Source organism: Ciconia boyciana, chromosome 8 (genome assembly GCF_034638445.1).
Source record: "Ciconia boyciana chromosome 8, ASM3463844v1, whole genome shotgun sequence".
Classification (NCBI taxonomy): domain Eukaryota; kingdom Metazoa; phylum Chordata; class Aves; order Ciconiiformes; family Ciconiidae; genus Ciconia; species Ciconia boyciana.
The window spans coordinates 48811771-48837336 of NC_132941.1; the positions used below are offsets into that span (position 1 = coordinate 48811771).

The 25566-nt window shown below is 35.5% G+C and overlaps 1 protein-coding gene across 1 annotated transcript in view; it reads right to left on the bottom strand.

Moving 5' to 3' along the window:
- EXOC6 (exocyst complex component 6) overlaps window positions 1-25566 on the bottom strand; it is a 96790-nt gene that overhangs the window by 37592 nt on the left and 33632 nt on the right. Inside the window, exons 9-18 of the mRNA XM_072870798.1 lie at window positions 24135-24218; window positions 23995-24041; window positions 23488-23608; window positions 21431-21502; window positions 20662-20759; window positions 19417-19522; window positions 15726-15835; window positions 14571-14682; window positions 12798-12932; window positions 6333-6512 (exon numbers count right to left, since the gene is read on the bottom strand). Coding sequence (XP_072726899.1) covers window positions 6333-6512; window positions 12798-12932; window positions 14571-14682; window positions 15726-15835; window positions 19417-19522; window positions 20662-20759; window positions 21431-21502; window positions 23488-23608; window positions 23995-24041; window positions 24135-24218 — 1065 coding nt within the window. The remainder of the gene's footprint in view (window positions 1-6332; window positions 6513-12797; window positions 12933-14570; window positions 14683-15725; window positions 15836-19416; window positions 19523-20661; window positions 20760-21430; window positions 21503-23487; window positions 23609-23994; window positions 24042-24134; window positions 24219-25566) is intronic.

Genomic DNA, 25566 nt, shown 5'->3' on the forward strand with positions numbered 1-25566 from the left:
TTAAAACATTCTTAATGTTTATTATTTGTCAGATTGGGTTTTTTTTAATTACGATTATTTTTTTAAGGGAGGGGTGGCCGTGGTTACTGTATCTAGCAATTAAATACCTATATTCAGTAGCATGCAGAGACTCAGCAGGCTTCTCATATTCGCTCCAGTTGTCTCCCATTTGGAGACAACACTATTATCTCCGCTGTGCCTATGCTAATTGCTGCTATCTACAAAACCTATTCTTCCACTCAACCAATGTAAAGTTTAAGAAACAAGGACCCTATTCTATAAGCAAAAACACCTGCTAACAGTGTTAAAGGCAACTGTTTTTTCACCCAGACTTCACATTTTGCTGAAATACAAGTTTGTAAAAAGAGAAAACCCTTAGACAAACTTCTTATATTTCAAAGGAACTTGTAAAGAGAATCTGCTGACATATTAAATCCTTTTTCATAGGACCCAAAAGCTTTTCTCCTAAGAACAATTGCAGTAAAGAGACATTTGGCTCCTAGGAAATTCCCAAAGGGTCAGCCATATGCATCCTTCCACGGCACCTTCACGGTACTGCTAAGACCCACGCTAGCTATCTCAAAAGCAGCTTTCATCATTCACTATGGTGTCAGTCAATATGATTTATGGACTGCATTCAACAAAGTCAAAGCATATAGAATGAGAAATATGACTACAATCTGCTAATTTGTTTTGTATTGAGCCACTTAGGAGTCAAAGACCTGATGTCAGGCTGAGACCAGCAACGCAATTAACCGGCCAGTGACAGATTCATCCATCCTCCCTGCCAGGCTGTGCCAATCAAAGACAGCATGAAGCAGCATTTGGAGAAATCGGTAAGAAAACCCATTCTCTAAGTAGCCTGTGGAGGCTGTTGATTGACAGTTTTTGAATATAGCTGCAGAAAACCACCACCCCTTCACCCTCACTGCAAGCTGTGAAATTAGGCTTTTGCTGCCAATCACAGAAACAATAAAATAACACAAACTGCCATCCTCAGCATAAAAGGAAATAACAAAACTTATCTGTTAAATCTAAGAAGTTAAGCTGAAGAATTAATTTAACAATATGAAGTGACATAGTGAAAAACTTTCTGAAAATGCAAAGAAACTAAACATATAGATTTTATCAGTCATAATAACTAAAGCATTATATTACTTCACGTCAGGACTAAAATCTCACTTTTGAACTATTCATAAAATACAAGTATACTAAAAAACACTAATGGAATTTTTAAGAATCAATTTTACTTCCAGTCTCTGCCCCAAATTCTACTGAAATAATAAAAAATACCTACTTGAAAGTAATTTGTAACTGTTACTTTTCAATAGTCATTCTTTTCCAAAGAGTTGTCCAATACTAACTTTGTATTGACAAAGCACATATCTAGAATAAAACTTCAGCTAATTCTAAACTTAGATTAAAAACACGTATATATACACCCTCTATAATTTCAAATTAACTGATCTGAAAATAAAAGGTATTATTTTTCTTTAACTGTTCAAAATAAAAACTAAAAAATGCAGTTCCTTAATAACAAATTTGATAATCCAATTGACTTCATGAGATTAATGGCTGGATAATAAAATTTTAATTTGTTTTTAGATTCAAAGTATCTAATGGCACTATAAACTGCAATACAAACTTAAAATGGGATGTAAAAGAACCTGAAAACAGCAATAGTGTCAAAAGACTAAATTCTTGTGACTTTATAAAGCAGAACCATTAAAAACTGCATGACTCTCAAAAACTGCATAACCTTTCAAAAGCAATGCAGCCTCTGTGCTCTGCATCTCTGAAATTCTGCTAGTGCTTGGTCATGACATAACCAGCACACTAACACCTACTCCACATTAACAGGAAATACTTCTACACAAAATATTCAATATTGCTAGTGACACCTCATGACACCTATTAGCTCATGACACCTTTTAGCTTGACAGTTAATACATGAGGCTGACCATTCAAATCATAGAAATGTTCATTGGAATGAACCACCAATGTCATCTAGTCCAGCCTCCTACTTGGAGTAGGACTGTTGCCAACACTAGTTCAGGTCCGTTGTCCTTTTTTTCTGGCTGAGCCTTCAAAACAACTGAGGATGGGAAATCAACAGCCTCTCTGGGTAACCTCCTCCAACACCGCACTACTTTCTTCATGCAAACTTTTTCCCTAATGTCAAAGCTTCATCCCCCAAGCTTCTACTCGTGATGACGGCCACATGTGAATTTGTCAGTCCTACCAAGAAGAGTTTGGCTCCATCACCTTTGTGTCTGTCCTTTAAGAGGTTGTAGGCTGCTACTAGATCTCTCCCAGGCCTTCTCTTTAACTGATTAAATAATCCACCTCCCTAAACCTCCGTTTGTTAGTCATGTGCTCCAGGCTCCTATCAAGTTGTAAGCCCACTGCTAGATCCTCTCTCCAGATCCACAGAGCTACTACTCAGCCAATTGCTTTCCAGACTGTAGCAATGAACAGGGTTATTCCCACACTGAGCACTCTTAAGTGCCTTACGCATTTGTTGACTTAAACTGTGAACAGCACAGAGTACATTTGTTGTTGTACACTGCTTAAGTGAACAAGATTAAACCACATTATTAGAGAAAATTAGTAAAAGTAAGTTCAGAAATTCAGTATTCAGAAGCCACTCTTAACAGGATAATACTAATTTCAACACTTTCATTATCATGGAAATGCTTATGCCAAAGCAAAATAAACTCCTTATACAAAAATTGATGACCTGAAAATAATCAGGGCTTGGAAGAATTCTTAAATGCAATGCATCATCTTCTTAAAAATAAAAAAAATTTTAAAAATTGAGCACATACATTCCCTTGACCCCAGGCAGATGTAGCAGAGAAACAATGGAACTTTCACTGATTCTTTATTCTGTTATATCACTCTACCCTTATTCTGTATGCATGTCTGATAGCTGCATTTTGATACCTGACCTCTCTTCCAAAAGGTCTCACAATCTCATCTAAATTATCTCATTTGGGATGCAAGGCACACCCTACCAACCTTCTGCAAGGTTTTTAGGGCTCCTGCTGTCCCAGTGTACGAAAGCCCAATGTTAGTCATTAACCTGATCCCTGCATGCAACCACACAAGGTACGCAGCAAGTCATCAGCAAAACAGAAGGGTCTTTTTATTAAATGATTAAAAATTGAAGCAATAAGCCTGCAGGCAGTTCATAGTTTTTCAGTTCACATGCTTTTTCTTCATCTTGCATCTACTTACCGACATAGCTGCATGGTCATTGTTGTTATTCTGAGAAGGAAACCAGTAAGGCAATCAAAACAAAAAAATTAAGATGTACTGTCAACATCAAAAAAAAAAAAAGAATAAAAAATTGGTAGCAATAAAAGGTAAGGAAAAGCTTCCAAAAAGAACAATTAGAGCTACATAATTCCTTAATTTTTTTAAAAAAATCTGTGAACTTATATAGTATTTTGTTGAGACATAACAAAGAGACTATAATTTAAATAATACTAATTTGGCAATAAAATGTTTTTCTGTAATAAGGAACTGTATGCCAAAATATCAAAGTAGCAAACTTAAATGATGAAGCATCTGTTGATATGCCTTTCCAGACAGTTTGCATGATAAGAAATAACATATTCCAAAACACTTAGGTTGAAAAATAAATGCCATGTTTACCACCTTGGCTTACAGAGCCTATCTGTATGTCATTAACGTACTTTGTTCAAGCAAGACTTAGAATGGCTCAGCACAGTAAGAATCTAAATGTAACATGACCCATTAATAAATTTTAACATAAATCTAATGGTAATATAACTGCAGGGTGGAATAAAGCTATTTTATTTTCCAAAACTGCTTCTTAAGTACAGTAAACAAACACAGAGCAGAAAACTAAGATGTAAAACTTAAGACTTAAGACGGGGGGGAAAAAAAGCTTCAGAGACACAAGACATTTCCAGTGATTCAACAGAGATACCAGACCCCAACTAAGTTGTGCCACAAAGTGTGCAGGTTCAGTAAAATTGAGACCATGGTCTACTTGATTTAGATCTCTAATGTTCCAATAAAAATAATACAAATTGCATAAAACAGGTATGTAACATAAGATATATATTTTTAAAAGTTATGTCTACATTGGTACAGAAATAATTCAGTATAGCCCTACATGGAAGCACAGAAGGACACACATTGTTGTGCATTTACACAGCTTACACATAAAGCTAAAATAAAACAAGACTCTAACAACAGGAACTCAACGACTGCAACAAAAAATTGTTAAAGAACATATCATAACACTTCTACAGGAAGACTAGAGTTTGAAACAGAGAAAGTCAGTGACCCTTGAACGAGACTACAGGGAACTAGTGTGGCCAGCTAGTGCCCCTAGCCCTAGCACAAGGCCCTGTAACACCATCAGGTACATTAAGGTAGGAAGAGAAGAGATTCCTCTACTTGTCCTGCTCTTTTCCTTACCAGAATTATGGCTGCTGGCTAGGACTTTTATTCTTTGATTTCTAATTACAGAAAAGGTTCTGAGAAACTATTTTGAGCAGTGGAATGTTTCTGCCAGCCATACAAAAATTATTAGGGAAATGACACTGTGACATGAATGGAATAATCCATTAATGAAAATGAATACTAAAAATATTTCAAATCTTAACTATGGCGTATGAGAATCTAGCTTAGTTTAGCACTCCAAAGCACTTACTATTTTAATGAGTTATGGAACCTAGTTCTGGGCTTATCTTTGAAAATGCTTTTACTACAAATTTTCTCTTAATGAAAATAACTTACAAATCTAACCTGAATCACCATAATGAAACTGTATACGCATTTTCATATAACCTCCACAGCTCATGCACAACAACATTCATAGGACTGTATGTTTCTACAATTGGCTAAGCCAGAATAGGGAGCGATAAATCAAAAATTACAAGAACCCTCTTGCCACACCAGACTAGTCATCCATATAGTTCTACATCTCGCCTGTTACCTGACCAGAGTTTGAAATTACCGTATAAGCACTTCATAGGAACTAGCTTTCTCCAAAGGTTGACTTCTGCCCCCAGGCATACATTTCTATTCCTTTCACACTTTTCAAGTCCTAATGCCACAGCTGCTTCCTTCCATCCCTCTTAACACATTACTTCGTTCTGTCTGTGGCTCATTTCCAAACAGCTATATTACAACACACTTTCATGACAGGCTTCCATACATCCTTCTCTAGAAGTTGCACATCCCCTAACTGCTATATGCCTATGACCATTGAGGAGCAGTGCCATTTGTTCACACTGCTTTGTATGTTAAGTTACAATGAATTTATGTATCTAACAACTTGCTATTCTTTATCAAAAAACGCTCAACTGATTTGGCACAGAAGCACATGCCTCATACGTCACATTCACATCAATATTACGTGATACATTTTGAGTGCGTTATGTCTTTGAGTCAGTAAAAAAAGGAGACTGAAGAATCACAGCCTCTTCACATGTGATTTGGAAGACCAGATAAGCCCACTATGCCAGCAACTTCAATGCCTTGCTGTGCACATAAAGAAATTATCTTTTACTTCCCATCTGGAGCCTCAAAATGTTCTATGCATTGAGGACTTATTCTTTATAGGCATTACATGTGGGTAAAGCACTCGTACATCAGTGTGACAGTAGCAACCAAGGACAAGCTGATGAAAAGCAGATGTAGCTTGAAAGACTTATTGAAGTTACTTCAGACCTATAAAGCTATAAACTATTATAATGATAAATCAAACTAGAAATAGTCTTTTTTTGTCTTAAAGCAAGGGGAAATCAGACAACAGAATGTAACAATTACTACATAAAACAGGTTAACAGTACCCTTTTACCAGGGACAAAATAACACAGGATATATTTGAATATGAACAAGGATTCATTTCAGTGAAGCTCAGTTAACTAGAATCAAATGACTTTTTATGATCAAAACTATTTATCTGAAAACAACCTTGAAGAATCCAAGACCTCCATAATCTTATGCACAAATGCAGGATTTGCACCAACTCTGCATTGGTTGAATCAATGCATGTGTACACAGAACCAATATGGTTAATTAAAAAGGCCATCTGATGCTCTGGAAAACTGCATGAGTTGTTCTACTATTTTGTAAATTAGCTGTCATTAACAATATTACTAAAATATTTGAAAGTATTTTTTAAGCATTACCATGGGTAAGCATCATCAACATACTGAAACACATCTGAAAATACATCTGCCACCATGTGCACAATTCAAAAATCACATCTATCTTCAAAATCTTAGAATTTTAAAATAAAATAATGCTCAACTAGTTTGAAATTAAACTTAATTTTGAACACTTACAGGTAAATGAGTAAAAACTTGAAACGTGCTTCTTAAAAAGTTAATAAGGTCCATTAAGTATCCACTGGCTCTTCCATCTGATTCAGACATTGTCCAATCATAATCAGCAATCTGAATAAATTCATCTATTTTTTGGTTAAGTTTTGTGTATATTTCTCCCTCTGCAGCATGCCTTGCATCCTGAAAAAAAATCGTGTGCAACTGTCAGAATTCTAAAATATTATTAGAATAGAGATAAAATTATATTCATCAACAAAACCGAAGTCTGGTGTTTTTCTTAGATTCAAAAAATACTTTATTTAAATTAATATTTTAACTTCTGTCTTACAATAAGTCTGAGGCTGTGGTTTTTAAAATACCCCCATAATGTATACTGTAAGAGTGTTTATAACAGAATATCCCTGCAGAATAATCTAAGTTCTCAGAGACAAATGAAATTAATTTGAATTTGGAAACAAAGGAGTTGCTTTACTCTCTTCACAACATCACCTTTAATTCAGCCTTACAAATTTATCAACCCTGACACAAAGTTTATTTGCCCTCTTCTACGAAGAAAATAATAAAAGAACCTAATTATTTTATCTGTTATGGCTAGAGGTCCAACAATTGTATGATTTTTATGTCATTAATGTCTTAAAGCTGCACATCTGAAGAATACTCATCATTTTTCATCCTCCTTTAAATATCCTGATCATCACACACCGTGATTCAGAGCACTCCCCTACTTCCTCCCACCCCTACTTTTTGTTCTGCCACCACCTGGATTCTACTTTTTGGAACAGTAAAGAGGTAAAGTCTAGCATTTACTGTGGAGTGAGTTTACAATGCTATCTATCTGCCTTATTTGTTTAGGGCACATCCTCACAGACGCAATGGGTTCTATGTACAGATGCTTGATAAGGCATATCTTGCTGGAAAAGCATGCTTTTGCTAGCCTGGAGTTTAAAGATACTTGATAAATTCTGTCATAATTCTGATAATTTGGGCTCAACATGAAACTTTCTTTACTGATCTTGGAGAAATAATTCAAGTAAGACATTTGATTTAAAGTGAACCGGTCAGTTGCTGAAGGTTTTTAGAGAATAAAAATAGGCTGGATATACTGAAGCAACATAAAAGTGGATGAAATTCCCATCACTAGTTTCCTCTGGGAGAAAGCAGTCCAAAAACATGGCACTTCAGAAAGGTGTAAATAAGAAAGGCAAAAAGAAAAAAGAAAAAAAAAAATATCAAAATTATCTGAGCTTAAAGGTGGCATCACATTGAGCGTGTCAAATTCAGTCTTCAGTCAGGCCCCAGGCTGTGAGGCACTTCAGGAGAAAGCAAGAAAGCACATGGCCCGCCATATATAAATATCAAAGTACGATTCCCTAAAAATAGCATTTTTACTGCCAAACCAACTTGTAAAAGTGTCCTCTGAACAGCTCTCCCAATCCAACACACAAGAATCTCGCAACCTGTTAACATGTCAAACAAAGGAATATGCTGACATCCACAATTTTGTAGACGGCTATGACTATAAAAGCTTCAATTAAAGTCAAGTCTATATTTGAAGTTTCTAATTAACAATCAGACCTCAGTTTCAACAATCTATAATGATGGGACTTGCAAATATATCTGCTTAGGCTTAGTGCAATTGCTTGGATCTTTCGTTTGTTTGGGTTTGGGTTTTTTTTGTTTAAAAACGAAGTAATTTGTGGAGTGGTTGTGTCACCTTTACCAGTTAAGGTGATTTACCGGCAATGACAAGACTAGTCCTTCAGTTTTTGTTTTGGAAGCCTGTTTTTGGCTACCTTTTATTTTGCTTTGGTTATTGGTTTACAATTGGAGCAGCATGCTGCCAGTACTTAAGCAAGGAGTGTTGCTCTATTACCTGAGAAAACCGTGAACAGCCGAGCAATTGGATTTCAAACCCAGAAGTTACTTCTGAGAAGCAGCACTGTGAATCCCATGCACAAGCCCAGAAAGAGTGAGTTAGCAGTATTCAGATTTGGGATGACTCCTAGAGGCAGATGAATTAACTCCATCTCTTCTTTTAACGTGGTGACAGAATTGCATCAAAACCTTTTGAAAGCTCACCAGATTTTCCCCCATTACAAAGTGAAAAGGGCAAATGGTGTGGGTTTGTTAGATGGCTTTTCTCTCAGAGGATGTCCTGAAGCCCTGCACAGGATTTGATGCTGTGTATCTGGCTGTCCCACAGCCATTATGCAACTTAATGCTGAGACCCTGGGCTCAAAAACTTCTGTCAACTAGATCTGCAAATATATCTCTTTATGCTTAGTGCAACTGCTGATTTAAACAAAAGAAAACAATGGTCATCCAAAGCTGGAAAACGTGGCTATAAATATTGAAAGGAACACAAATTTTTAATATGATAAAATGAAACAAGATTTGGTGGTGGTTTTTTTTTTTAAATTTCCACCCATGTGAAACAATGCTTGGAGAGTTTGAAGGACATCTTAAAATGAGATCTTATATACAAAAGTAAAATGAGAAAACCAGCCCTCTAAAATAGCAATAATGAAATAGGTCTGAAGGCTTCTATTAAAAAAATACAGTGTGGATGTACTTACAAGATCATCTCATGGAATGTAAATGTGATCAATGCTGCTAATAAAAGGAGATTTTTGACCACTCAGAAAGAATGGAGGTGACATGATTTGCCACCAGGAGATGAATTTAATAACAGTAGAACATACCAAACTCTGTGAGGGCCCAGTTGGGGAACTGCAAGCAGTTTTTCATTAAAATAGAGGAAAAAAAAGAGGGATTAACGAGAAAAGAATTTTCTACTATAAGTGGAGAACGTTGTGCTAACAAGTTCTCCAGGGAAAGAGACAGGAGAGAAACCATAAAAAAAATTCTTACGTGTTTGTCAGCATTCATTCTGTATTTTTCCAAAGTGCATAAATACTAAGCTCACTAAACACAGATATAATATTCTGTGATTCCCTCCAACAGAACTTTAAGATAGTTTATAGAACAGTTAAACATAACTTACAGCATAAGCAATCAGCACAAAATATAATGCAAACTTTCAACTGCATTTATTAAATGAAATTCAAGGATATAGAACATCTTAACAAAATCAAAGACTATGGCTGCATTAAGTGCTTTGTTTGAATGTTAAAAAGATTATGGATTCCCCTTACACGAAAATATCTACAGATATGCAAATTCAAAGACACACATGCACTTTCAGTACATAACAAGCAAACTAGGCAGCCTAGATCTAAGGACAGGGCAAAATTAGTAAAACTACTGGTAGGGCAATGGTAACATAACTACAATGGTAACCTTTCTGTCTTGGTAACCTAACTACAACGGTAGATGGTAGAACAAAACTACAATGGTAACCTTTCTGTCTTGCCTTATTCATTAAATCCTTAGCAAAACAAATGACAGTTAATGGGAAAATTGTTGGCTATCAACTGGAAATATGAAGCGTCTTGCAATGATGATGTCTTATTCCACCTCACCCACCTTTTAACATCTATGCCAGAGGCAATATTATAATAGGATAGGCTACATATTGCATCAAGAGAAAAAATGAAGTATAGAAAACAGAACTACTCTCAATAGGATTAGTCCTCTTTATCCCATAAATACAAGAAATCACCCTCCTTTGTTTCAGTGTACACTGAAAAACCCCCAAATACCTAAAGTTCAAGTTGCAGCTGCTTTGGAATCCCTGATGACTTTGTTTTGTTTCTCTTTCAAAAATTTTTGTATTGAAGCCCCAAGAGACTAAGACGGCAATGCACTGGCTGAATTAACAGCACAAGGTAGCCTATACAAGATTATTCTTCTGTGATAATGTTTTCTTCAGAAAGTGTATTCGGTTTGCGTGGCAAGGTTTTGGTAGCTGGGGCGGGGGCTGTAAGAAGCTGCTAGAAGCCTCCCCTATGTTCGACAAAGCCATTGCCAGACGGCTCCAAGACGGACCCACCGCTGGCCAAGGACAAGCCCATCAGTGACAGTGGTTAGCACCTCTGTGATAACATATTTAAGAAGGGGAAAAAAGTTGCTGGACAACAGAAATTGCAGCTGGAGAGAGGAGTGAGAACATGTGAGAGAAACAACTCTGCAGACACCAAGGTCAGTGGAGAAGGAGGGGAGAAGGTGCTCCAGGGGCCAGAGCAGAGATTCCCCTGCAGCCTGTGGTGAAGACCACGGTGAGGCAGGCTGTCCCCTGCAGCCCATGGAGGTTAACAGTGAAGCAGATATCCACCTGCACTCTGTAGAGAACCCCATGCCGGAGCAGGGGGATGTCCGAAGGAGGCTGTGACCCCGTGGGAAGCCCGTGCTGGAGCAAGCTCCTGGCAGGACCTGTGATCTCATGGGGGATCCACGCTGGAGCAGCCTGTTCCTGAAGGACTGCAACCCGTGGAAGGGACCCACACTGGAGCACTTCATGAAGAACTGCAGCCTGTGGGACGGACTCACGCTGGAGAAGTTCAAGGAGTTCTGTCTCCCATGGGAGGGACCCCATGCTGGAGCAGGGGAAGAGTGTGAGGAGTCCTCCCCCTGAGGAGGAAGGAGCGGCAGAGACAACGTGTGATGAGCTAACCGCAATCCCCATTCCCTGTCACCCTGTGCTGCTGCAGGGGAGGAGGTAGAGAATTCAGGAGTGAAGTTAAGCCTGGGAAGAAGGGAGGGAGGAGTGGGGGTAAGGTGTTTTAAGATTTTGTTTTATTTCTCATTACTCTTCTCTGATTTGATTGGCAATAAATTAAATTAATTTTCCCCAAGTCGAGACTGTTTTGCCTGTGACAGTAATTGGTGAGTGGTCTCTCCCTGTCCTTATCTCGACCCACAAGCCTTTTGTTGTATTTCCTCTCCCCTGTCCAGCTGAGGAGAGCAGTGATAGAGTGGCTTTGGTGGGCACTGGCATCCAGCCAGGGTCAACCCACCACAGAAAGAAAATCCTAGCCCCTTCCCAAGCACACACATTTGCTTCTATTCTAAACCAAAAAAGCTACTCAGCCAGACTCAGTCAATGAAATAATTTCTGCCATATTTTATGTATACAAATACCAAAACTTGGTTCTTCAATGTATACAACTGTCTGGTGCTCAAAGGAAGCACCTGGTGCTCAACCACCACTAGGACATGAAGGATCTCTAAGCATTTCTACACCTGTCCCCAGTGCCACAGCGCAAGAGGGTTTCTGGTGTAAAGCCATTCAGTGGCCTGAGACCAAACCACCTTTGCACTCAGCATAGCTAGTCCAGCTGTTGGGATCTTGTTTTAGAGCTTACTAGGGTCATTATGACATAACATAGCCTGAGCAAGGATCAGAATTTTGACTTATTTATCTTAGGGATAAATCTCAGTCATCTTGAGTTACCTGACATTATGTGTATAAGTTGTCTTCAGCAATTTCATTTTTACATGCAGGTTTCTCATTAACAACACGTGTCTCCCTTACAACTGAAAAAGGACTAAGGCCTTTTGAGTAATATTGTGGAGAGGGACTTCACAGATGAGGGTATGGTTTTTGCTCTGCCAAGGACATCAGATGAGACTATACAAGTCACGTGGTATTTTTGCTTTAGCTTTCTCTTTTCAAAATCCTTCAGAATGTTTGTACAGGCAAATGCAAGAAAAACTAGGAGAATTTCACCTATTAATGAGATGAGGAGCCATATATAGAAAGAAGACTACAACATTTTTTATTTTAGGGTTATTTTACACTTGGCTTACAAACGTTGCCATGCTAACTGTTGAAATTACAATTGCCTATGCTGAGTATGCATCACCTATGATTTACTTTAATTTTTTGAGATATAAACTTAAGTACTTCTGCCATTTCTGAAAAATGTCAGAGAAAATACAGCTCGTGCAGACAAGCAGTTGCCATACATTGGAAACAGCCAAGTTCCCAGTGATCATTTTAACAAGTATTATTGTGTATGTAAAGGTCATGTAAATAAAATAAAAATTCTAAAAACGTAATTGAATAATTTATGCGTTGTAGCACATTCTTAATACTGCTTTTATATTAAGAAATTACACAATTTGAAAATGTACCCCAAAATATTTGTACTGTAGAATAAGAACAAATAAATAATACAAACATTTTAGATTAAACTATCTGTTTTGCTCGATTCCATTCAGAAAGGGGAGATGTTACACAAACTGGAGCTTAATCTGTTGAAACCTTCTGGTGCAGTTAAGCTTAGCTTGTCATTTCGTAACTTAGTAAAACATACATCTGACAGAGAATATTGATGCTTCTCACATACCGACATATTTCAGATCATACCGATAACATAAAAAACAGTGTTTATCTGCTCAGTGTTACAATTGAATTCTTAACAGTTCAGAATTGTTTTGGAGTCAAAAATGAGAAACTATGCAGCTTTGCCCTCACCCCCTTTTGTTTTAAAATGTTTCATTTATAGTGATTTTAATGTAACTTTTCAGACATAGTCATATAATGGATGACATATACCATACCTTAAATGTAGAAAGTCCATAAAGTCTTGCAGTGTGAACAGTCACTTGTGAAATATTTGTAATGTTAGATATAAAATCCTCAAGGTATTTACAGGCTTGTTCCAGGTGTGTTGTGTTTATGATGATTTGAACAAGCTACAAGAGACAAAAAATTATTGTAAAAATCCTTTTTGTATCACCCATTGTCATTTGATTTTGTAAATGGTTACTTCTTTCAGCAACAATGCTTCTAGAAATTAAATACAGTATTTCAGGTTACCACCTATTACTTGTTAGTTTTCAGGTTTGCTTTCAAATACCACTAAGGAGTAATACTACAGTTTACATACAAATTAGGCCATTTTAAAAATGAAGACTGCAGACACCTACTCAGTGAAATAAATCCAATTGATATTTCAGAATTAAAAAGGGGAAAACAAAGGAAAACATATTGCCAAAAGCAAATCACTAATTTGTACCATAAAAATAGTTTTTTAAAAATTACTGCTATAAAAAATATTTCACAATACTGTCTGCAGAATTATGCATTCTGAAGTTATAGAATTTCAAAAATAAGCTTGTCAACTCCTTCCCCCCCCCCCCCCAACAATGGTAACAATCTGCTTGCACATGATATAAATGTTTTTATAAGCAGGACCTGCATTCGCATTCAGTTCACAATAGACAACGTGCACAACATTGTCTTAGACAACGTACATAAGTGCATAGTAACTGAAATATCAGTATATTATATCTTAATTCTCACTACATACTCTTTTAGTGAACACTAATGTAATGCTTGGTAAAATAAGTTTTCTCTTTTTAACATTTTTCTCATAAAGCATATTGACTTGATAATGAAACACCTCAAAAAATACTAGTGAATTTATTTTCATATCCTTGAAAATATTCCTGTACCAATTTCAAGAACATAGAAAACTACGTCTCAGAAAAATTGTATGGCTTGTCTTACTAACATGGCAATATATGATTTCTAAAACTCTTTCCTCATCTTCTTCTTCTTGATTTCATCTATACAAGAAGTTCTTGCAGTTCAAAAAACAACATTCAATATGACATAACGCTCCTCTAACAGCAACAGCCTAAGTCCTTCTCAGCATGTTTCAGTAGTCTCCTGACATTGCACGTACCTGCAGTGAATGTTCAGAGTGATTCACTGTCTCACCCTGTCTTATTCTGTTCAATAAACAAATTAAACCAAGAGTCCTGATGAAGAAACAACATGCACAAACCAACTAAAATATTTTAATTGCAATTATTATAGAAAAAGTTTCATGTGTTCGAGTCAACTTGAGATTTTAGATTTCTTGATCTGGTAAGTTTACTCTGAAACTTTACACAGTTCATGTGAGAGAGATTTTCTCCCCCCTACCCCCCACCCCTTTTTTTTAATAGGAAGAAAAAGAAACTCAACTATGTGCTACTAATTGCTAGACAGGAGCAGAACACACGAATCATGCTCTGTATGCAACCAAAGTAGTAAGAGTCTTTGGCTTATTTCTTGCAAATCTCTGTTTATCATACAGGAGACAACTCTTTCATTGTCATCTCTCCCTCAAAAGGCATCCCTGTGTAAATGTACTGTTATTATTTATGTAACAGATACTGATGCTTTTTTATACTTCATCTTTCACCTCTAAATTTTCAATTTTAAAGCAAACACTACTTGTTTTTCTTAAACAAATCTTAATATCATGGTATATCTACATTTACAAGAATAGTTTTAGCACTAATTGTCTTAACACAGTTTTGAGCGTGTGTTTTAAAACTTACCTCGGTTAAACCTATATGAGGTTTTTTAATTAGGTTCTGTAAACAACTACTTAGAGTTCTTGTAAGCAGCAAATTTGTAGATTTTCTGAGCATATCATCTATTTCTGTTGAGCTGAAAAAAAAGTTTATTTTTATAACTATGCTGTACATGACAATACTTTGACAGTAATGCTTAATTATATTTTTTTTCCCTGCAAAGTGAACTTTTCATGTTAAGAATTCCCTGTGCGCATTTAATTTCTGGTTGCTCCAAGTCTTCTGTGCTCTAACACACAGAACACCTCTTTCACCTACCAAATTATCCATTAACTGAATTTCAACACTGAAGCAAAACCTTTTTTTTTTTTCTAGATTTTGGACATGTTTATTGACACAGCAGTTCAGAAAGAGTAATTTGTGGGTTTTAATGAGTTACTGAGGAGGTCAACATGCGCTCATTAGTACGTGTAAATTATAAACAGTATCAATTAAGAATGTGTGAGAGTCATTTACATCCTTAACAGTGCAGAAGTGGGTGACCAGCCACAAATACCTTCCAGATTTCAGATCTATGAATGTTATTTTATGTAATTAAAACTAAGCTTTTGAAGGCCACAAGAGAAAAGGAAATGGGAGAATTGTGATGTTTTCCATCCGAAAAAGGTGGGATGGAAGAGAGAATGAGCACGTAGACAGCATGTTTTGTTGCAGGAGAAATCATTGCTAAGGAAACTCAAAGCACGGAGAAGGGAAAGACCATTCAAAGTAATCAGGGATGCTACGCAATTATTTCTGAAATGGTCAGTACCAAAGTATATTTTTCAAATCTTACAGGCTTTGTTAAATAAATAAAACCTCTAGATTATTCAAACCAGTCAATACCGTTTAAAAAACCCCAGCAGTGTTTTAGACTGCTTACCATGCCAAGCTACCTTCACCCATACAGACATACACATATTGTATACAATATTTATATACACATATGAAAAATACGCTATAGCACTGGAATTAATAGATTAAATATAAATAACTATATATGTAAATTATATGTAAATTATGAAACAAGCACAGCTAGCAAGCACACAAGAAAATATATTTTCAATTTAATATATATTTTTAGGTCACCTGGAAGTTATAGGTTACCTTATAGTCACATTCCTGATACTTTAAGCTCACCTGCGGTGAAGTGACTCTGAAAACTTAAGGCTTGCATAAATAAATTCCTTAACCTGGATGTAAATCTGAGGCACTGACTGAGACATTGGAAGCTTCTTTGGAAAGGATTGCTGTGAAAATAAAAAATAATACTATCTTACACTTGAAACTGATTCTAAGGATAGCCTGGAATTAAACGCAACAATTAGAAAGCCACTTAACACTATCAATATTTTAATCTATTTTAAGATTTTCTGGTTTTCATCAAATACAAACAGTGGTATGTGTTGGGTTGACTTCTACACCTGTTTAAATAGATTATAAGCAAAACAGAACTTTATCACTCATTTAAATTACTTTAAAGTTTGGAGACTTAATGTAATTTAAGAACCCTTTGTAGAAAGCAATTTACAAACACACATTAAAAAAGAGGTCTCAAACCACTTTTAATCTGAAGGAACAAGATAGATGTAAGTGGGACAAGAGATTAAAAAATGCAAACATTTTTTTGCCAAAGAAAGCAGTGAAAGAAAAAAAAAAAGGTTTGAGATGTTCAATACATCTGGGATTTTCAAAGCATCTTGAGTATGTTTAGGCATATGTATTTACTATCATATATTTACTTTCTCTCAATGGCTTACAAAACCAAAGCAGTTTCAATTCATTTCAACAATTTGGATGAACATGTAGGAAATACTAGCAGTCCATAAGAATAAAATCATGCTTCTTTCTTCAATTTTAAAGCTGATACTGTATTTGGGAGGACAAAAAGAAATACATTCAATTAAATCTACACATACCAAATACATATTTCTGAATTGAATACATAATTTTTGAAATCTGCAAAACCATTAATTTTCTGTTTACTGTATGACTAATGCATGAGAAAAATAATTAACAACTGGTATCATCCCTGGAGAATTGCATTTCTCAAAAAAAAAAAAAAGCATTAATCAACAGCAGCTCAACATTTGTGTATTAAAAAATGCAGACAAAACAGATTACCTTGACATTCTCCTAATCATACCTCTTTATTTAAGATTAGGTGGTGTGACAATTACGTGGTGTAAGTGCCAGGCTTTTGTGTCATTCAACAGCGACAGCAAACATTTTTTTAACAACAAAATTTACTTCAAATATGTGTTCATCTGATTTAAGCAATTAATTTTTTACAGATAAAACAAGTGCTATTACATACACCTATTTCGGATGGCTACAATATTCTGTCAGCAGGGCTTGAGTCTCAACCTTCATATATTCAACAATCTAAGAAAAGCAATTCTTTTTCCTCTACAGTGTCTGGCCCATACAGGAGGACACAACGCTTTCTATCTGCTTATTAGAGTAGGTAGTAAGAAAAAAAAAAACCAACCAACCAACTAATCCAGAGATACAAGCCAATTGTTTCACTTCTGAATACAGAAAGGGAGTAAAATTATATGATATAATCGAACCATGATATTTTGGGCCATTCAATCTAAACAGCAGAGTGCAAACAAGACTGTTTTCTCCAGTCAGATTGGATTTGCTATGTTAAATATCTAGTAGGTTCTGGTCATACTTCTGCCTAATGTGCTGCCAGCAACTCTTACAATAAACTTACCTGTACAATGTGAGGGTGATTCATCCTAACCTACAGTTAAAAATGAGACACTCACTCACGTTCATCTGTTTCTATACTAAATGGAGAGAAACAGACATTTTCAAAGGAGAAATTCTCCTTAATCTGTAAAAGGCATCAAAGATGCATCAAATGGAATTAGCCCTCTGGGGTGTGTATTCCTCTCTATCAACTACACAGGCTTCTTCAGCGACTAGCCTGAACTTACACATCTTGGTTTTTATTATTATTATTATTTTTTAACATCGAAATGTAGATTACATTAACCCACCCAATAGGACCTCCCAGCACCTTATAGCCTGAGGCAACAACAGAGACATGAAGTGGCTGAGATTATAAACAGCAACCAATAGAAGTGATGTTGGAGCATTTATAGTTTCCTCTCCACGTGGATTCCCTGCTATCTAATAACACATAAGGTAACACTGCAGTCTTTCAACAAGGATATACTTAATGATTCTTTCTCCTCTATCCCACTGCCTAGTTGACAAAACTTTTAGGAACCCAATTATCTTTGAGATTTCTGCCCCTTTGCTAAATTTGGTTGAAGTTAACTAAACTACTTCAAAAATTACCAGGACACAAGAAAAAAGCCTCAGACTGCCTTATTTCTAACGATGTCCTTCTGCTTTACATGCAGGTTTCAAAGCTCCTTTCAGAGAAATGTAAAAAAATGTTATCCGTGCTTTACAGAGGAATTAACAGGGACAGAGAGATGTGAAGTGACTTACCAGCACCACGCAGCTGGTCAATGATAGAGTTGGGAACAGAATCCAACCTGATTACTGGCTTTACTCTCAAGCTCACCAGCCCAAAAAATAAGCATCAGTGAGATTCTGCCCATAAAATATCTACAAAAAGTGCTGCTCACTATGAAATAGAAATCCCTCTCTGTGTCATAAACCAAAATGAAAATTGTTGGGTACAGAGAATACATTTCCCTTCTGGTGAAATAAGAGCCAAAGCTTTGTATTAATCATACATATATGTAACTACACATGCCTACACAAGTAACGTCCACACACGCATGCTGATACATCAGACAGAGAGTGAGAGAGGCTAGCAGGTAAAACTATTTAGTGCAAGTTAAAAATCTCTGCAATTTATTAGCAAAATATGTCATGCTAAATAGTATCTGGGGTGCAGTATACTTCCAACACTGTAAGGGATTTCCATTCTGTTTATCTGATTTTAGTATTATAACGGCTAAGTAAATGAATTTGATGGAGGAAAGCATCCAGCAAGCACTCTGGAGTCTTATTAAAAAATCAGCATAAAACCCACCTTTAGTTTTTCATCTTCACTGCAATACTGTATTAATGACATGCAGCTGTTACATCTGCCTGGTAAATCCCTGCTGAATCATAGAATTACAGTATCTTTTTACTTTTGCAGATATCTGTAGTGATGGATCGTGTATAAACCAGCTTCCCTCTACAACAGTTATTCCCACTGTCATGTGGGTCTTAGATTTAGTTCCCCAGACTCCATCATGGGCCTGTTATTTCTTAATTGGTATTAGCAAAACCATATTTGAAGAGCAGAACATATTAATCACCTTTCTGTGAAAGGAGTTTGTAGTGAAAGAATGGCTGAGGTTATGAAAGAATATCCTATTGGAATGCTAGTACGGCAGAATTATTTACCGTCTCTTCATGTTTATTTTGCCCCACATGCTCAAACACAAATAATTAATTTTAAAAGTGAAATACAAAAGTTGCTGTCTCTAACAGATCCCTGTTTTACATGTATTTTTGCAATACTACAGCATATACTAAACCCAATGAGTTGCAACAAAATTTAACTAAAGACAGACTGTATTATAATTACATAAAGACTGTATCAATTAAAGTGTATTACTAATTTGTTTACAAAACAATGGGTTTCACTCAAACATCAGCGCAAATGACTGAAGTTTTAATTTTCATATTTATTTATTACTAGATAATTACACACAAAGAAGGTGATTTAACCTCTTAATCTACCTAGCTTTTCAAATTTTAATTGCTTTTTAATTATAAAAATCATTACTGTCCTAAGTGTCCTTAATTGGATTTTGGCAAGCTTTAATAAAATAAAACTTTTCCTTACCTTATCAAGTTCTGGATCTTGAAAAGGAAATTTGCTTATAACTATTTTGTATTCCTCTTCATTTGCTACGGGAATAGGGCTGTAGTTGTCCGCTTCAAAAATATCCCTGGTGAATTAGTTAAAGTGAAAAAAATTTAGGACATTTAACTTATTGACAGTATTTTCCAGTGTTAAAACATGTAAATGAATATAAATTTTACTACCACACTTAGGTGTGCAGCTTCAAAAAGTTATGAGCTGCAATCATCATAATTTCAGACATCCAAACTATTTTTAGATTAATTTGAAAGTACCTTGTATATGCTAACTCTTTATCCTGTGTCTAATCACAGAGAAAAAATAGTTGAAAGTGTTTTAATATGTATGACTCAAAGCATAATGCAGCAAAAGAACTTTAGACCAACTAGTCTACTCCAGGGTAAACTATCATGAGATACTTACTAATTATGGTAGCCTACACTTTGCCTACCCTAAAGCAGATATTCAGAGTGTCTCACTTAGGTACCACAGCTACCTATAGTCAATAGAGATGACTCAGAGAGCTTCAACTAGGCACATGGCCACAACATTAAGTACCCTCTGGACTTTTCTACTACTCAAATAACTATACTAGGAGTCTAGAGAGCTTGAGAACCGTAAGTGGTCAATTTAATTTTAAGGTTTTCTGTAATACAATGTAACATATTTTATGGTAAACAATTTCTGCACATTCAGACATCAAGCCCTATCTGCAAACAGGCTTTGCAGTACAGTCCCACACTGCCATATTCCTGGGTTTACAATTTACTCAATCAAATGATTCCAAAGAATAGGTGGAAACCAGCCTGCGTTAAAAAAACATGAAGACGTACTGGCAATGTAAGTAGTCTGTCAGGGAGATATGCATATCAGCTAACTGTAAACATTAAGTCAACCTAAATTAGGAACCTAATGCCCTATTACAATAGCCTAGAGTTATTAGGTTCCTAATGAAGAAAAACAGACATGTCTCTCCTGCATGTTTCTCCAATAATGTCCCTTTGGAGACCTTCCTTCTCTCCTTTAACTACAGAAGCAGTACTTGATGGCTCTTCTCCCGAATATTAGTTACATGTGATGAATATCTTAGTCCTATCCAACCTGAAATTCATACACAATACTGAGTTAATAAATTCTTCCAGAATTACAACTCTATCAAAAAAACCTTGAAGTTAGACAAAAACAATAGATGTAATATAAAAGGCACAATTATTTTGAAATACTAACCTGAACAGTCCAGACCACTTTTTAAGCAGTGTTTCATTGTACTGGTCTCTTATCTCAAACAAAAGATCAAATAGTCGGTTCACAGGAAAACCATAGCCCTAAGGTATAAAAATGAAAAGGGTGGATAATTCAAGAACTAATACACTCAATTCCTATCACATCACTTCAGGACTCTGAGATGAGACTTATTATTCAATCTTGTCACTTCTATAAAACAAATTATAGTACTTTAAACACACCACTACAATTACAAGATTATATATTAAATTCTTAACAAATACTTTATCCTATGCTTTTGGTTTTCAAGCAGAAATTTGTCACATTTCTTTATAACATTTTAACTTGCTATTTATGCATATAACTGATCTTTTTTATCAGTCTGTTAAACATTGCAAGAATACTTGCCAGTGATGTTCATTTGGTCTTTCAGCTAGAGAGTTAATGATAACTGGAATGCTATTCTTGCTAAAGGTCAGAAGTAAAGCATTTATAAAAGACAAAAACATACACAAATTACAAAGCTAACAATTTTGCACAGATATGAATAACTGAATGCTAGCTGGATAGCCCAGAATGCATACATTAAATTGATAATACTGAAAAGGAGGAACCAAGGCAAGAAATACATGTATTTTTAAAATATTATTGTGTAATTTTGTTCTTGATTCATATATATATGATTCAGTAAAACCCAAAGCACTGCACTTACTCACCTAAAGGAAAAATTTGACTCTAGGAATTTCAGTTAAATTACTAATATAGTATGTACCTGCAAAGTATCAGCAAATACTACAATGAGATTCTTCAGTTCCAGAACAAGGTCAGGATCACTGCAATATGACTGAAAGTGAGAAATTCTGGTTTTGTTAAAAGGATTTAAAATATGGGACATATGTTGTCAAAGAATATTAGCACAGAAGGTTAAACTCTCCAGCCTTATCCCTTTACCTAACTGACTGCCTTAGTAAAAAACAACTTAGACTCACTTGTCTTCACTTAGACCAGCTACATAAAAGTATTTGTTAAATTTTTATAAGAACTATCAGTAGTATAAAAGCTCAGAAAAAGTAAACTAAAATATGAGATTCAATAAATATCAGTATGTTGTACTGAGATTCAAAATCAGCAAATTACATGTATTTCAGTGGAACACAAGCACACGTCAAAATGCTTTGCTAATTCAACATGAGAGAGGTTTCCACAGGACGTTCTTTTGAACACTAAACCTGGGTCTAACTAGTACTAACTGTGCCACCTCAAACAGTTTCCCAGCTGTATGGGGAAAACACTATAAAATACTTTCTAAATAAATTCAAATTACAAATTTGACGGTAAAAAGTCAAGACATTAAGTTATTTACTAAATGACTGAAATTTGATTTTCAGAGGTGTGGAGTAATACAACTAAGGCTTTCACCTCAGCTTCACTATTTGTAATACTGGATAAAGTAAAATAATATTTATATTAAAATAATTTAAAGCAGCATGAGAATATAGTATTGGTTAGAGATTATATACAACTGTTTCACCTTTCTTTAATTTCTGCTCTTAGCTTACTTTAATAAAGTAAGGGTTTGGTTTAAAATACCTCATCAGACAACTGACACTTATCTAAACATTAGTCTGTACTAGGATGATGTTAGAAAGAGATTGTGATAGAATTGGTTTTGATGGGAGTTATGCATTTTGAGAAGAAATAGTGATCAACTACATGGCAAGACATTGAAGAGTTCTTTAGAGATTACATTACTTTTACTCCTTAAATTACCATATTCTTACATAGGTGTATAAATCCATATTCAGCCAATTAGCTTGCAAAGTATTTAGCTTAAAAAAATGCTGAATATATCTCAATTTATCCCAATCCTCTAAAATGAATTAAAAAGTATGAGAACATCTCATGTACCACTGATCAATAAAGGGCCTATAATAAAACTATAGTTGCAATCTGAACTTTTTCCCCATTTTTCCTCAGTATATATGAAATGTAAAATATTCCTCAAATTAAAGATCAATCGTAATAAAAATAACATTGCATAAAGGAACTGCTTCTAGCAAACATTAAAAAGGGAAAGATAAAACTCTTCTACTTTTTCCAATAGTAAAAGTTGTACCAATAGTAAACTCTGAAGCAATTTACTATCAGTCAGAGTGAACAATGGTATTCCACTGGTTTTCAAAGAGGAGTAAGAAATAGCACGCAGCTATTCAGCATCATTGGAGCTAAGATAGATATGTAACTTTAGGAGACACACTTTGAATGTACTGAAATACTCAGTTGATACAGAATTACATTCTAACATCTGTGAAGATTTTTCTAATACCTTTACTTCAGCATAAACATATTACTACTATAGCATTGAAGAGATAGCTCCAAGGGTTTTGCTGGTGGAGTTTATTTTGGAAACACAGCATTTGGAATGATAATTAGGAACTATTTCCTGGTGGTGCTTTCAGTGCTGAACTATTCAATCTGATCTAATGAAGAGGTCAGTTGAGACTAATGAGGAAGGATTGCAATAATAACAGCAGATTAACTCTGCATATTCTAAACTGCTGGACTAAGAGAAGGTTTGGAAGACCCAGTGAGTTGTAAATCAGTGAAGGATTATGCAAATAGCCCATGGCTGCGGATCACAGCCTGATACTGTGGGGAAAAACAAAAGCTTGGCAGGCTCCCTCCCAAATCTGAGCAATTTTTAATCACAAGGAAAAGAAAACATGAGAGAGGTGTAATTTTTCACTTTGTTACTATCCCAGCTTTAAATATACAGAGGTCTGAAGTAAGAGGATTTAAACTCCAATACTGATAAGACTTCTCACTTACTGAATGTGTTCTAAGAACAGCAATGATCTTGGAAAGGGCCATGTTCCAGAGTTCATCGGTGTATGTTCTAGTTACCAATCCTTGGGTTACATGTAAAATGTGGTCTTCCACTACAAAGAAACTAAAACAAAATAATGCTTAAATTATTAAGTTGTTTCCTAATATTAGAGCAAATTCTACCCTTTCACATACAAAGATAGTCAAACCCTTCCCACTCAAGCAGTGACACTTTGGTAGGTTCGGTGTTCTGCTTTGCCCAGCATGAAGTCAAAAAGGGAAAAGTTTGTTTCACACCAGCTGGAGCCCAGGCTGCTGGAGGGTCCTTGTGGGGCATCGTACTGGTAGGATCTGGATGCTCTTCCCCGCTTAGATCCAGCAACAACCACCCGCATGATTTGTGCGGAAACTTAATCTTGCAGAAGAAAGTTTTTGGACAATGGGAGAACAGAGGGTGAATTAAGAATCAATATAGTAAAACTGAAATAAATCTCTGTTTAGAAAACTTACCCTACAATTTGACTGAAGTATCTTCTATAGCCTTCTACTGTTTCATGCTTTCAGTGAAAAAAAAAACAAGTTTAGGAATAAAAATACTACTGAGTATTAGGTACAACCCAAGGCAATGCAAAAACAAAAGTATTGGTTACCATGCTTGACTGCGGCTGCAGAACTAGTCTTGCTTGTTTCCTTCTTTGCTTTCTGTAGTAATTTTCAAATATTTCTCCATCACCCTGAAACAAGACAAAAGTAGCTAAAACAAGAACGTTGTCTCAGTATGAAAAAGACACTTAAATTAAGGGTAGAATTCTCTTAAACTAAGCCACATATTTTGCATTTATTCCACACACAGACCTCCAGCTGACATCAGCAAAGTTTGGCATGCATGAAATAAATAAATAAAAAATATATAATTTCTGTGTAAGTAGCCTACAGAATGTACTGCAAATAAAAATTTTGCTCATGTGCCCACATTTTGTCAAACAGTATTATGCATTTTAAGTAATATTTATGTTTTTAAACTACAGCTTTCAGAATATATTAATATTTATAGACAAGGCATATTACCTATTACTCTATAACTGAAACTCATTGTCTCCTAAAATGTTTCTCTAGGTTATTCAATAAACTAACTGCATTGTAAAGTTAAGTTACAAAAATGTTTTTGTGAATATATGATACATCTGAACACTGCCTGCATTAGCTTTGCCTGAGAAAAAAAACACATGAGATTTATTTAATATTTGCTTATTCGCTTTGGAATTGGTAAATATAATGACTGTGGATCTGGATTTTTCTCCTATCACAGTCCCCAAACATACAATACCCTCTGTGCCTAATGATTATATTGTAAGGAATTCAAGTGACATCCTACCCATCTCATTAAGATGACCATTCAGTAGAAACCATCTGTCCATTTGAAATCAGTGCTACATTGACTCATCTACCTACCGAACGCAGTGTAATTTGTATGCAAGCAGAATAAAGCAGCTTAGCATTTTTAAGGTTTGTTTTTACCTCATGAGCCTATTATTAGGCCAGTGCTACTTAGAATTCCATTACCTGGGCTTCCAAAAATCTTCAAATCAAGTTATTACAGAGATCGTATATGACTAAGTCAGCATTACTTACCTAACTCCTTTATAACATATAAGAAAGTTTAAATTTAGTATTTTAAGTTCATAATGAGTATTTAATCATATTTAGAAATACTGCTAACCTAACAAAATCTAAAAGTAAAAAAGAGACTGGGCTTAAAAACAAAAACCCACTTGAAACTGAGATGAAAATTTACTAGCACACTTTCTCTTGCAGCAGAACTTTACACACTGTGCTATAATTCGTACTAACACATACTGATCAGACATATGAACCATTCACCTCCAGCCCAAATATTCAATGCAGTTTTCAGATGCACAAAGCCATTCTTGCTTCCAATGCCAAATCTCTACTCAGTCCTGACACAAGCTTCTCAAGTGAAAAAGAATAGCTGTTCTTCTCAAATCCACACCAAAAATGGAGATGTAAAATATCTCATGATTATTTATAGACCATGCTATCCTATGCAATCAAGATCAGCAA